Source organism: Saimiri boliviensis, chromosome 12, assembly GCF_048565385.1.
Source record: "Saimiri boliviensis isolate mSaiBol1 chromosome 12, mSaiBol1.pri, whole genome shotgun sequence".
Classification (NCBI taxonomy): Eukaryota; Metazoa; Chordata; class Mammalia; order Primates; family Cebidae; genus Saimiri; species Saimiri boliviensis.
The window spans coordinates 79,879,381-79,893,193 of record NC_133460.1 but is presented as its reverse complement, the minus strand read 5'-3'; the positions used below and the strand labels follow the sequence as shown (position 1 = coordinate 79,893,193).

At 40.3% G+C, this 13,813-nt stretch overlaps 1 protein-coding gene and 1 long non-coding RNA gene across 4 annotated transcripts in view; one reads left to right on the top strand and one right to left on the bottom strand.

Moving 5' to 3' along the window:
- The window catches only part of LOC141580630 (uncharacterized), a 79,145-nt gene that overhangs the window by 13,880 nt on the left and 51,452 nt on the right, over positions 1-13,813 (top strand). The gene's annotated exons all lie outside the window — the stretch shown is intronic.
- The window catches only part of ACSM6 (acyl-CoA synthetase medium chain family member 6), a 35,798-nt gene that overhangs the window by 11,570 nt on the left and 10,415 nt on the right, over positions 1-13,813 (bottom strand). For both annotated transcript variants that reach the window (XM_003922363.4, XM_074382620.1), the window contains 5 exons: positions 12,919-13,126; positions 9,668-9,811; positions 8,441-8,597; positions 7,550-7,632; positions 5,318-5,441 (listed from right to left, as the gene is read on the bottom strand). In XM_003922363.4, coding sequence (XP_003922412.1) covers positions 5,318-5,441; positions 7,550-7,632; positions 8,441-8,597; positions 9,668-9,811; positions 12,919-13,126 — 716 coding nt within the window. The remainder of the gene's footprint in view (positions 1-5,317; positions 5,442-7,549; positions 7,633-8,440; positions 8,598-9,667; positions 9,812-12,918; positions 13,127-13,813) is intronic.

The following is a 13,813-nucleotide window of genomic DNA, read 5'->3' as shown; positions in this document are numbered from 1 at the left end:
GAATCCTTGTTTTTTAAAAATATGTGTACTAGAGCTATTTATGAATAAAATACAGTTTTGGGGATTGAAGAGGAATAATGATAAAACAGGATTAGCCATAAGGTAATAATTGTTGAAATGGGCAGTGGATACATGGGAATTCAATATACAATTTTGTCTATTTTTGTATGTCTTTTGAGATTTTAAATTATGTCTCAAAAATAAGTAATTGTTTTAGGCTGCTGAGAAATACTTTAGCACAGCATGTAGGGCACCCCAAAGAGGGCACAGAAGTCTACCTTGGAGGGCATGAGAACTGGATCTTGTATGAGTCAACCATGGGTATAATGGAATGGAGAAAAATTTGTTTATTAAAATTTCACAGAAACCAAGTAAGATGGACCATCCTGGAGAGCCTGCTTCCTGTGAAGGAAATTGTCTGAGTGAGGGACTTGACATTTCTTGAAGGGCTGAGTACTGTAAAAAATTTAGGGGCTCAGACTCCTGAATGGCAAGGCAGAATGATAAGTGCAGGGGCAGGGGACAGAGTGTACATGATGGGCTTCTCCATAATGTCCCAATCTACGTTACAGATACTCTGTGAATTCACAATTGTGATTTTCTCTGCCATGGAAAACAGCAATGACAAATATCTTTGTACCAATTGGCATGTGGTAAAGTGGAGTCAGCACAAACAGATGCAGGAAAACTGGGAGAAACTAACCCCATTCACTTTATTTTACAACTCCAGTGCCATAACTTTTGCATTTGATGGTTTCTGTACCCCCAACACTCCCTCTACTGACTTCTCTTTCCTACCTTGGCTTAGATGTCACTTCCTCCAGGGTGCTCTGATTCCCCAGGCCAAGTTAGATGTCCCTTCCATGCATTTCCAGTGTAACCTATGTTTCTGCTTCATCATGCTTTCCCCACTATACAACAATTATTTGTGCATTTGACAAGGACAGGAATTATTTTTTATTATTATTTAAATCAGTAGAGACTGAGCTTACTATGTTGCCCAGGCTGGTTTGAAACTCCTGGGCTCAAGTGATCCTCTTTCCTTGGCCTCCTAATGTGCTGGGACTATAGGCATGAGCCACTGTGCCCAGCCTGGAACGGGAATTTTTTCTGTCTTCTACATAGTTATTTCTCCACTACCTATTGCTGAGTCTTACATGTAAAAGAGACTTAATATTTTCTTGTGTTTACATGCTAACAAATTGGAGGCCCCAGATTCTGAATGTTTTTGAGGATGAGCATAGTGATCTCCTTGCAGTGTACTACAGTAACTAGTTTTATGGTTCCTTTAAGAACTCCTCCTTCTTTGCATGTAATCTAGTGGGACTATTAATCATGGTTCTGTAGATCCACTTATTGGGATGAACAAATGTCCCAGGTTAGGACCCTTAAATTACAGTCCAAGGGAAAAGGATATGACAGAAGCCTGGACAATCAGAGTCTGTTCCAAGAATTTTCCAAAGTAGAGAAAGAGTAGGGCTATTTTGACTTGTCTGAAGGAGAGGTAACTCCAGAGTTGCTGGTGTTCATCTTGTCTGCTTTGTGGAAGAAACTCATCAGAGAACAACTCACAGAAAAAAGCAGATGGAGCAATTGAGAGGGAGAGAATGAGAGAGAGCTGATGTTTTAAGAGTTAATGTGTTTTAGTTCCGGGTGTTTTGGCCCCTCCAGTCTTGATTTCATGAGCCCCCTTGATGCTGTTCCCAGCAAAATGGATTTTTAATTTCCACTTTCGCTCAAGCTTGTTTGAAATAAGTTTCTGTCCCTTGCATCCCAAATAATGCTGGCTAACACAAGGCTCCTTATTGCCAGTATATTACAATTAAATGAAAGATACACATTTTCTCCTGTGCAGGCTGTATGACAAACTAAAAATCCAAAGTTTATTAGGTGTTGCTGGAGTCATATCAACTTAGTGTGTCAACCTCGCCTATTTCAGATGTTCTGAGTGTGAGTCTTATTTGTATTTCATAAAAAGAAAGATGAAGCCAAAAGCAATACTGCCTAAGATGTGCTGTTTTGCGAAACAGCATCTTTCACAACCTGAGGTCAGTGAGGAAATACAATGTAGTGAGTCCTGGCTGCTGAAAATGTCAACTTTTTGGATGTAATTACATGGCTCTGTGAGTGTGGTATAGACAGAATCAGAGACAGAATTTGACCATTTCTCAGGTTTCCTGTTTTATAGTTTTGAATTGTAACCTGCCTACCAAGTGTGAGCTTGGATTTGAATCTTGTGTTCTGAATTTTCTTTAACTTTCTAAGTCAGGGTTTTTACTGAGCCAAGTGGAACTACATAGCTTCACCAGGGTCCTCAAACTATAGACCTCTCCCCAGAGCCTGGGCTCTCAATTTGACTGTTTTGTCTTTCCGCAGGCGGGCTGAGGTTTTCCTAGTCACCACAAAATGCTTTTGGAATTAAAAAGACAAACTAAGTCCTATAAGAAGTCTTCGGTGTTACCAAGATTATGGAATTCCCTTCTTCGTATAATTCATAAAACAGTAGTAATATATAAAATAAGTGTAAGAAATCCCCCTCCCCCCAAAATTCTTATTTTTCCCATGCTGGCTATTTGAATGTTTAAAAAATATTGGTTATTCAATTCTTTCAAAAATATTTTGTGTTTCTGCTTCTCAGGTAGCCTATTTTATGGACCATCTAGCAGTGAATGTAGTTAATCCAGGCAGCACTTCCCAATTTTCTATTGTTCCTATCTAACTGGAAAACACTGAGACCAATCCATGTAAAAATTTGGCCACCAGCCTAAGGTACCAGCTCTAGTTTCCTGTCTGTGGTGTTTCTGTCATATAAGGTTTTCTGCTTATTTTTCGTTTCCTGCATTCTCATCCTCATGTTGCGGGAACAGGACTGTTTGTTCCCCTACTCTTCCTGTCCCTCCAGAAACTTTTCACGGTGCGCTCTGGATAGACCATCAATTGAGTGGTTAAGGAACTATTCTACATCTACATCTATATCCTTTTCACTGGCCATTCTTTTTATCAGTTGGCTTTCGAGAGACCTGGATCTTCCATGGGAAGAGGTTTCTTTTTTTTTCGAGTGGGGGATGTTGATCCTTTTATATTCCTTGGGTTTGGCATCTTCTGAGCTCCTAATACTACCTGCTGACCATTACTTCTCTGACGCTTGTGCAATCCCTTGTCTTTTTTATTTCATTTTATTTTATTTTTTTATTTATTTATTTTTTAAGAGACAGAGTCTCCCTATGTTGCCTAGGCTGGAGTGCAGTGGCTATTCACAGGTACAATCCCACTACTGATCAGCATGGGAGTTTTGACTTGCTCTGTTTCTGACCTGGGCCGCTTCACCCCTCCTCAGGCAACCTGGTGGTTCCCCACTCCCAGGAGGTCACCATATTGATGCCGAACTTAGTGTGAACACCCAATTGGCATAGTGCACTACAGCCCGGAACTCAAGCGATCCTCCAGCCTTAGCCTCCTGAGTAGCTTGGACTACAGGCATGCACCACCGCGCTGGCCCCCTTGTCTTTTTGAGACTCATGCCATTTACTTTTACCAGCCTATACTACTCTCCATTGTTATAATTTACCAACCTCTCAGTCATTCCTTATCCATTAAAGTCTTCAGCATGAGGTTCATGATCTTTCCTTTGACTCCATGTTCCACTGTCATCCCTAGTGCCTCCTATATAGATATGAATGGTCAGTTCTACCCCAAGTCTTTTCCTTTCTTGATCCCGATCTCCAGGGGGTGTCATGACACTTAATCCATCTGTGGCCATGTCCTTGTATTGGCATCACCTGTAAATTTTCTGTCTCTGAAATCATCAGTCTATGCATCTTTACTTTTGACTACTACTTCTATGGACTCAGTTGCGTCTCCCCAAAATGCATGTGCTGAAGCCCTACTGCTCACTGTGATGGTATTTGGAGATGGGGTCTTCAGGAGGTCATTGGGTTTAGATGAGGTCATGAGGGTGGCACCCTCATGATGGGATTAGTGCCCTTATAAGAAGAGATGCCCACATGGTGAATTGTATCTGTCATTCTAGTCTGGGATGCTGAGGTGGGAAGATCACTGAGGCCAGGTGTTTGAAACTAGTCTGGGCAACATAGCAAGACTGTGTCTTTGCTAAAAAATAACATAAATAAATAGCCAAGCATGGTGGTGCATACCTGCAGTCTCAACTGTTTGAGAGGCTGAGGTTGGAGAATCTCTTGATCCTAGGAGTTTGAGGGTTCAGGGAGCTGAGATCACACCATTGCACTCTAGTTTGGGGCAACAAAGCAAGACCCTGCCTCTCTTTAAAAACAAACAAACAAACTGAAAGACACTAAAGATCTTGGAAAGATCTTGGAAAGAGCTTGGTCTCTCTCTTTCCCTGTCAGGTGAGAACACCATGAATAGTTGGTAGTCTGCAACTCAGAAGAGGGCCTTCACTAGAACCTGGCCTTGCTGGTACTCTGATCTTGGACTTCCAGCCTCTAGAACTGTGAGAAAAATAACTGGTTGTTTAAGCCACCCAGTCTATGATATTTTGTTACAGAAGCCTGAGCAGACTAAGACAATTACCTTCAGTCCTTTCAGCTCCATTGACATCTCCAGTGCCTTGTCTTCTCACCACTGATCTGCCTTTTCTTGAATTCCCTTCCTTCTCTGATCAGCTTAGTTTCTTAGTCTTTCATCTTAATGCCAATATCCCTAGATCCCTTGCCCTGTGGCCTTTCATTGGGCAGAACTTTTTATGGTCTCAGAGGCAGTGACCCTGTATATTTTGTATACATGGGTGCACCTTCTTGTCAAACTGTTAATCCTGCTTCAATCTAATTGTCCACTTTTACTATGCTTTTCATCTGTATTTTAGAGTGATATTGGAGAAAATGACACAACTAAATAGATTAGTGACTTTGAAGACTAATGCTCTCCAACCTCAAACGTGCTCTTATCATTGCCCATTTCTCCTTTATTTTCACAATCTGCTGTTTCTTCCATTTTCAGCAATGATAATTTTAAACATCCTCCACTCAGACTCCTACCCAATTATTTTTTCATTCTTATCACATGACATTGCCTTATACTCCACAAAGAAGACAGGAATTGTCAGGTGGAAACTAGCTCAGCTTTGTGCTGTGAAATCTGTAAGTTTGTAGGTTATCTGTACCCATAATTCTTTGTCTTAGAATGGAAGTGGGATCTCTCTAGTTTAAGCCATTTCCTCTTCTGGTGCTTAAGATCCAGGTCTGCATTTCTAGTGTGTGCTTAGTACTTTGACAGCATGCTTAAACAGTGAATGGACAAGTTTGGTTTCTGGATAAATAGTGAATCAACATCAACCTACAGTTTCCGTCTGCCCATAGCCTTCATAGATGTTCAACTTAGTGGTGCGTTTCCAGTCCTCAATCACCCCAGGACTGATGGGTCCTCCTGCAGCCACACAATGCTTCAGACTCTTGAATCTGTAGCTGGAGAGGCATCAAAAATTGTTCTTAGCCTTAGGGTATATTTCTACCAATAACAGGCCTGTTGTTAGAACCTTGGAAAAATGATCCAGATATTCTAATACAGAAGGTGCTCATTAAGTGGTAGTTTATGTTCTTCTTAGTATTCTATTGGATAATCTATTCAGACACCCCAGTTAGATCAATCAGCCATAAAGACTCTTGTTTAACTCTTCTGGAGAAGAGGCATTAATGTTAAAAGCGGCCGGGCGCAGTGGCTCAAGCCTGTAATCCCAGCACTTTGGGAGGCCGAGGCGGGTGGATCCCAAGGTCAAGAGATTGAGACCATCCTGGTCAACATGGTGAAACCTCATCTCTACTAAAAATACAAAAAATTAGCTGGGCATGGTGGCACGTGCCTATAATCCCAGCTACTCAGGAGGCTGAGGCAGGAGAATTGCCTGAACCCAGGAGGAAGAGGTTGCGGTGAGCCGAGATTGTGCCATTGCACTCCAGCCTGGATAACAAGAGCGAAACTCCGTCTCAACAAGAAAAAAAAAAAAAAAAAAAAAAAAAGCAAATCAGCCAGTGCTAACTGATGACAGGAAGTCAGCCTTCTGCAGCAACCCTTCTGAGATTTACTACCTCTCCCAAAGCCTAAACTGTGTATGAAGGTCGTGTCAGCAATGGTAAGGTAAAAAGGAACTAATTTTCTGAAGTCTGGAGGTGGAAAGAAAGCCACCAATTTTATAAACTAGACTTAAAGTCTGTAGATGTTATAAGTTTCCCAGTGCCCTGAATACACAGAATAGTAGTGAACATTTTTAATAAACTCACAATTCATTTTATGTTTATTTGATTTTGGTGATGTCCAGTGGAAGGGTCAAGAGTGGGAAGTTTATAGTAAAACTTTTTATGGTCTCAGATAGAGGTAGTGACCATGTATATCTTCAATACGTGAGTGTACCACATTAATGGTGACGTGGTAGCTTGTCTGTATTAGATAATAACTGCCTGCCCAGTTAGGTCCCAAGACTAAGATCAAAATTGGAGAATGGATTCTGAATTAATTCCAAAGGCACCAATACATCATTGCCTTTATGTTATTAATTTCAGGGTACAAGTAAGAGGTGACTATTTAAAAATTTTTAAGTGTTTTTCTTTTAAGGATTTGAGAAACAATCTGAACATTTTATATGAGATGGAATGTTGCTGAATAAAGATATACTATATTTAATCATAACTTTTTAACTGGTCCACAAAATGCCAATGAACTAGGCATTTCTTCATGTCAACATAATTTAATATGGTGATATTGTTTGCTACCACAGTGGTTTCCTTCTGTAGAGTTTATGTCCTTGCCCACGTAGCTAACATGAAATTTAGAGTTAAATGATTATTTAGCAAACTCTAAGGCTTGATACAATGCTTGAGAACCTGTGATTTCTCATTAATCTTTATCAATGATGATTGGCAATTCCACTTCACTTCACACTTAAAAATTTTTAAATAGTCAATGATTAAAAATGTATTACACATATTATCATAAATACAGCTTTAAGGAACAGTGTGAAATAAAAAATGCAAGTTTCACTATGATATAAACAGATGCAATCTAATCCCACCCCAATATCATAATATGTTTCTTTTGGGATAGATGGATAGGTAGATAGACATAGGTATAAATTTATTTTAAAGGCCTAGAAGAATTCATTTCCAAGAGGGAAGGTGGTCTTTGTCTTTAACTCATTTCCCGTTTGCTCTGAGAAATGAGTGCTGGCAGTGAACTGCCCTTTTTTTTTCATAATGGGAAATGGGTTTAATATTTACTTTTTAAATTAGAGGTAATATATTTGTCTTTAATGTTTATCTTTTTAAAGGGAGGTATAATTAAAATTTAGTTAAACAGACTCAACTTTCTGCTTATAATTTAATTTTATGTTCTGGGCCAAGATAGGGACTTCAAGTTGCAAGGGAATAAAAAATCCCACACGCTAATAGAACTATTGTCATCAGTGGCAGCCAGACTGGTGTGTTACCAAAGGGCAGGATTGGATCAACTTCAACAGTTCCTAATTTTATTTATGGTACCGTAAGTGGAAATGGACTTCTCTTGAGGGATCCTTTCTTACCTGGTGAAACACTTGTGCTGAAGCAGTTCGTGGTACATCTCTGGATTTGCAGATAGAGTGGTGATGGGAAATCTGGACAGGACCTGGGCCCCAAAGGAAGGAAAACAAAAATATGCATGTGAGGTGGGAGAGACGGTGAGACTATGGTGGAAAAGATCCAGGGAAGAGGGCCATAGACTTTGAAACTCAGCTTGGGGATGACTTTTATCTCAAAAAATTACTGATTCCCCACCTTCCATCCCTTGGGAGAGAATTTAGTGTTAGCTCTGTGAACTTAGGAGCTATCATGTTAATAACTGATAACTGAATGGATACACAGTGAGGCATTTACTTCTGGATCCAAGAAGCCTTGTTCTGATCTTTGTTGCTTTAAATAATAAGGCTAGATATTGCCAGCAAAATTGTGGATTGTGGAGCAGTTGAGAGGTTAGCACAGCAGTGTAGAGATTGTGCTGTGGAGTTCCGTAGACCACAGTTTAATTCCTAGTTCCCCCTTGGCAATTCTTTAGGCCAGTTACTTAACCTCCATGAGACTCAGTTTCCCTAGTTCTTCCCTCACAGGGTTCTTGGGGAGATGAAATGAAATAATCCATATGAAGTGCCAGCATGTAATCAATAAATGATAACTGATATTATCTTCTCCAATATCTCTATTGTCTTTTAAAAGCTTCCTTCTCAGTGATACAATGGAAGTAGCCAACTCCTAATTCCAAAGCCCCTAAGGAATTGAGAGGCCATTGCTCTCACAAGCAGGGAGAGCATTTTCAAGTCAAGATCACACTCCAAATTTAATTCTTGATTTGCCCCATTCTAGGCATGAGTCACTGGGCCATTGTTACTGCCTGTCTCTGGTCTTTGTCCCACACATCCCACACTAGGGACTGGTCTTACATTTAGAACAGTTTCAGGGCAGAAGGTTGGCATGTGACACACAAACAGACAGGCTCCTTGGAGCCAAGCTCCCAAGACATTGCTCAGAGATAAAGATCCACCAAAGGCATCACCCAGACTCCACAAGACGTCTGTTGGCTGTAGATCCATCCACCGTCTAAAGAGAAATAGGAAGGTCATTTGGATTCTTTTGTGTTGGTACTAGCAACAACAATAGTACTTGCTATTATCAAGCACTGACTTGTGGAGATAAAGATCACACAAATGAAAACAAACAAAGGCTATGAGGCCATGAGGCCAATGGACTCCTTAAATTTTTTCAGTAACAGTCTTAATTGGCATGGCATCACCTTCCAGGTTTTATGGCTTTCAGAGGTCTCAGAAGTTATCCAGTAGACACTTTTATTAATTAATGGATTGAATAAGTCATTGATCTCAGTTTCCCCTATCTTTTTCTCTACCTGATATCTACTGGCCATTGTAGCTTATGAGACTCAAAGACTTTGAGGTGAAGGTGAGCAGCATACACCTATTTCCCCTAAGGGACCTTTGGGTAGAGTTTGTTAAGAGAACTTGAGTGTGGAATAACAATACGTAACCATTTATCTTAGGCAGAATTGGGTGTAAGGTGGAGAAACTTAACCCCAGACAAACCAAGCTAAAACAAATGCAAGCCAGTTACTTCATTGCGTGTTCGACCAAAGAGATTAAAATCAGTTTCAGTGTTCTTTGAATTTGCCAAGAGATACGGTATTCATGAAGTACTTAACTAATTTTCTTAAGAAAGGGGTAGTGTGATTTTCATCTTAGAGGCTGACTCTAGAACTCAAGCCCCTTATCAATTTGATTCTGCCTCTGTGTTTATCACTACAGATAGTGGTCGACACAGTTGTTCACCCCGATGCTGGTAGCATAGGAAAACAAGTAACATCCCAAGTGTGTCTTTGGGGTGATCATCCTGGATCCTTCACTTACTCAACTGCATGGAATCCCTGTTCTTCCTCTTTTCCCTCCTGCATATTCTCAGAATTTTGAACTATAGTAATTTGCTTTTGATTATTTTGGGTATGCCCTCCCACCCTGCTCTCAGCCCTGTTCCTTCTCTCAATATTGACACTTTCTGTAGTCTTAATTGGGAAACTTCTTTCTTAGCTATAGTCTTATGAAGCTCCATTTACCTGCAAGAGAGGAACTTTTAGGTCTGTACAGGCTGTGGGAGAACTGTACCTGGAAGTCTGGCTGAGTTCCATTCCCAAACCGTACTGGGAATACCCAACCATTTTGGGAGCTCCCGTTGTTCCTTTGGTGAAGAATATGGCCATTAGATCTTGGCTGTTGGTCCTCACACAGGTCTGCTTTGGAGGGGCAACTCTGTAAGTCATGAAAGAGGCAACAGGCCTAAATTTAGGTTCTCTGACTGAGTGCCTAGGCCCTGAGTTTGGTAATCTCTGATTCTAAGAAATAACAGCTGGTATCTTGGAGGATGATTTGTTAGAGGGGCAGCTGCCATTTTTCCCTTAGCATTTTTTTGCATTAATTTCTGTTGCATAAGAAATATATGATGTATTTACACTCCAGCCTTCGTTTTCTCAGTAAAAGGCCCTCTTTATTCATTCAGTTGTACAAATTAAAAATCTGTAGTAATTCTTATTGTTCCTCTTTCCCCATCTCTGTACTTACCGACGCAGCTATCTGTGCCACATCATGACTGTTGCCAAGCCTTGACAACTCTACTTCTAAGACATGTGACAAGTCTCTCTCTTCACTATCTCTACTCACGGATGGGATTAAGGTGGAATGAGTGAAACATCTGCTACAGGTGTGATATTTAAGGGGCTACCAGCAAATGCAGTAGTCAAGATAAATAATATTTTAGTGAAATAGTTTTAAATGATCAAACCTAATGCAAAAATCCATGATAAACAAAATATTGAAATTTAAAACAAAGATAGGACAACAAGCACTTCCAAACTGTTCAAATCTTTTCAGTATGATTTAGAAGTGAGATTCAGCTCGGCTTCAAGATAGTCCTCACCCAGCCTGTAATTCAGTCAGGCACTTGCATGACTCACCTTACGTGTCAGCCTAGTCCTGTCTCTCGTTCCAGTAAAACTTTTCTTATAAAAATAGGCAGCTGGTCTGTCATGAGAAGTTTGTCAATTTGATTTTTTAAATTATTCCATTGAAAAGAGCATACAATTTATAAAATTATAAAGTATGATATATGACAAATATAAAAGATAAGTTTAAAAATTTGATTATAAAAATTGTTTTATAATTTAATTAAAAATTATTTTAAAATTAAAATATTATTTCTCTCAATCACTGGATTTTTTAGTGCCCTTTTATATTTTGTGCCTGAGGCGAGTTCCTCATTTGCCTGGCCTGTTTTCAGTCCTGTTTCCACTGCCACCACCATGGTCCACACCAGCACAGCCTCTCATCTGGACCTAGGCAACCGCCTTCTCCTGGATCCCTTTACTACCTCTCTTGTCTTTTATTTTTCAGACAGCACTTAAAGGAGTTTTAAAATTGTGGCTGAGATAAAGTCCTTCCCTTCAGCGTTTCCCAGACTACGCCTACATGACCTGCAAGACCTGCTGCAGTCTCCCCTTCCCTTGCCCTTCCGCCTCCTGTCCCGCCACTCTCTTTCCCACTCACCACACTTCAGGCACCCTGGTGTTCTTTCTGTTCCACAGACAGGTCAAGCTCACTCCCACCTCAGGTCCCTTACCTCGGAGTTCTCTCTTCCAGGGACACTGTTCCCGTAGAGCTTCCAAAGGCTAATTCTGTCATATTCAAATCTCAGCTTATCCTTACTTCAGAAGTCACCAAATCTAAAATAATTCTCCATCTTCACACCAGATAAATTTATTTAATTTGCTTGTTTTGTTTTAGAGTTTCTTTTGAAAACTTGATTATCTTGATCATTTATGTGTTTTCTTGTTGTTCGTTTTGTTGTCTATAATATAAAATCCATGAGGGTCGGGCTTAGCCTATCTTGTTTACTTTTGTTTGTTTGTTTTTTTTTACATCCATGGACACTGAAATATTGCCCTCTAAAGACCACATTTATGATTATCAAACTTAATACAGTAGTCCCGCCTTATCTGTGGAGGATGCATTCCAAGACCCTCAGTTGATGCCTGTAACCACAAATAGTACTAAGCCCTATATACACTATGCATTTTCCTACACATGCATACCTATGATGCAGTTAAATTTATAATTAGGTACAATAAGAAGTTAAAAAATGATAAAACAACAATTATAACAATGTACTGTAATAACAATTATGTGAATGTGATCTTTGTGCTCACCTATTTTGGACAATGGTTGACCACAGCTAACTGAAACTGCAGAAAACAAAACCACAGATGAGGGGAGACTACTGTATTTGGCTAACTTGAGGATGAACATGGCATCATCTTGCTATTTTAATAAGTATTTCCCCATATCCCAGTGAGGGTGAAGGTTTTTTTTTTGTTCTTTAAATTTAAGGGTCTCTGGGTTACCCTCTCTCTTGTTACATGGATATGTTGCGTAGTGGTGAAGTCTGGGCTTTCAGTGCAACCATCACCAAAATAGTGTACCTTGTACCCATTAAGTAATTTATCATTCCTCATTGTCTCCCATCCTCTGACCTTTCTGAGTCTCCAGTATCTATTATCCCACACTCTATGTCCATTTGTACCCAGTATTTAGTTCCCACTTATAAGTGAGAACATGTAGTATTTGACTTTCTGTTTCTGTGTTATTTTACATAAGATAATGGCCTCTAGTTCCATGTTGCTGCAAAAGATATCATTTCTTTTTCTTTGATTTCTTTTCTTTTCTTTTCTTTTTTTTGAGATGGAGTCTCACTCATTCCCCTAGGCTGGAGTGCAGTGGTGCAGTCGGCTCACTGCAACCTCTGCCTTGCAAGTTCAAGCAATTTTCCTGCTTCAGCCTTTCTGAGTAGCTGGAATTATAGGCGTGTGCCACCATGCCCAGCTAATTTTTGTACTTTTAATAGAGACAGGGCTTCGCCATGTTGGCTAGGCTGGTCTCAAACTCTTGACATCAAGTGATCTGCCCGCCTCAGCCTCCAAAAATGCTGGGATTATAGGCATGAGCTACCATGCCTGGCTATGATTTCATTTTTTTTGCGGCTTGATAGTATTCCATTGTGTGTGTGTGTGTGTGTGTGTGTGTGTGTGTGTAAGCTTTTTGCTATGTTTTTTGTAATATGTTTATATTTCTAGTGCCTAATTTTTTACCCTTTCAGAACTAATGGTCACATATGAATCAAAATATAAGACTTTTACTCAGACTGAGAACTTGTACGCCAGGCCAGGGATGCTTGTGTTGGGGGGTTACTCTTTTTTCACATTCAGCTTTTCATTCTGACCACTCATGCCACCTTGTCATACATCATCTCATCTTTCAAAATCAAACATTTTCTAGATTTAAGCATCTCATTTTCAGTGTCCACTTACTGAATCAACTTCTTGAAATCCAACCACCCATCATAGCTCTTATCTGACACTAGGAGCTTGGTCTTCAAGGTGGGGCAGTCGGACACGGCAGAGTTTACAACTGGGGCCATAGCTTCATCGGCCACAATGCATTGGGCTTTAGACATGTGTAATTGATAGCGAATTTTCTTGGCAGTCAGCTTGGGGCTCACAGGCACAAAGGTGATTCCTGAAAAAGTCACAAAAGAAGGCTTCATTTCTGTCTTTTGAGTAGAGAATATTTCCTCAAGCCCTGGCAGGGATGGATGGGGTCTCTGGGTTACCCTGTCTCAGGAGTCTGTCTTCTCTAACGATGTAACAGGATGGCAGCTGGGGAAAACTGAGACAGGCAGGAGACTGAGCCCACTGAAACAATCCAGTGATCAGTGGCTCTGCTGCTGTTATCCTTTCACCTCAAGCAGGTCCTGAGTTTATATGGCTAGGTGGCAGACCCCCTATTACTTGAAATATAGCCTGATTTTGAAACTATGATGCAAAGGGATTATGGAAACTTCCTCTTTGTTTTCTCATAGCTTGAGAATGGCTTTTGCTGTGATTTCTGGATTTGCACTGGAGACAAGACAAAACAAAAAGATCTTTCTGCCTCTTTTCTGGGGCTGTTTCTGTAGATTCTTCTGCACCCATCACACACCTATTGTGGACTTCCTATGAGACTGGCATATGCTGGGTGCATCTTTGTGCCAGAGGCTGCTGACAGAGACTTCTTTGCACTTTTCAAGCTTGGAGAACTAGAATACCTCTAGGATTAACTGTTGATGTTCTTGTTTGTCTTGCAGTAATGCTTACACTCTCAACTACAGACCAACTGATTTTGGAAAAGAATCTGGTGAGGGTCCTTCCCACATTCTTCACCTTT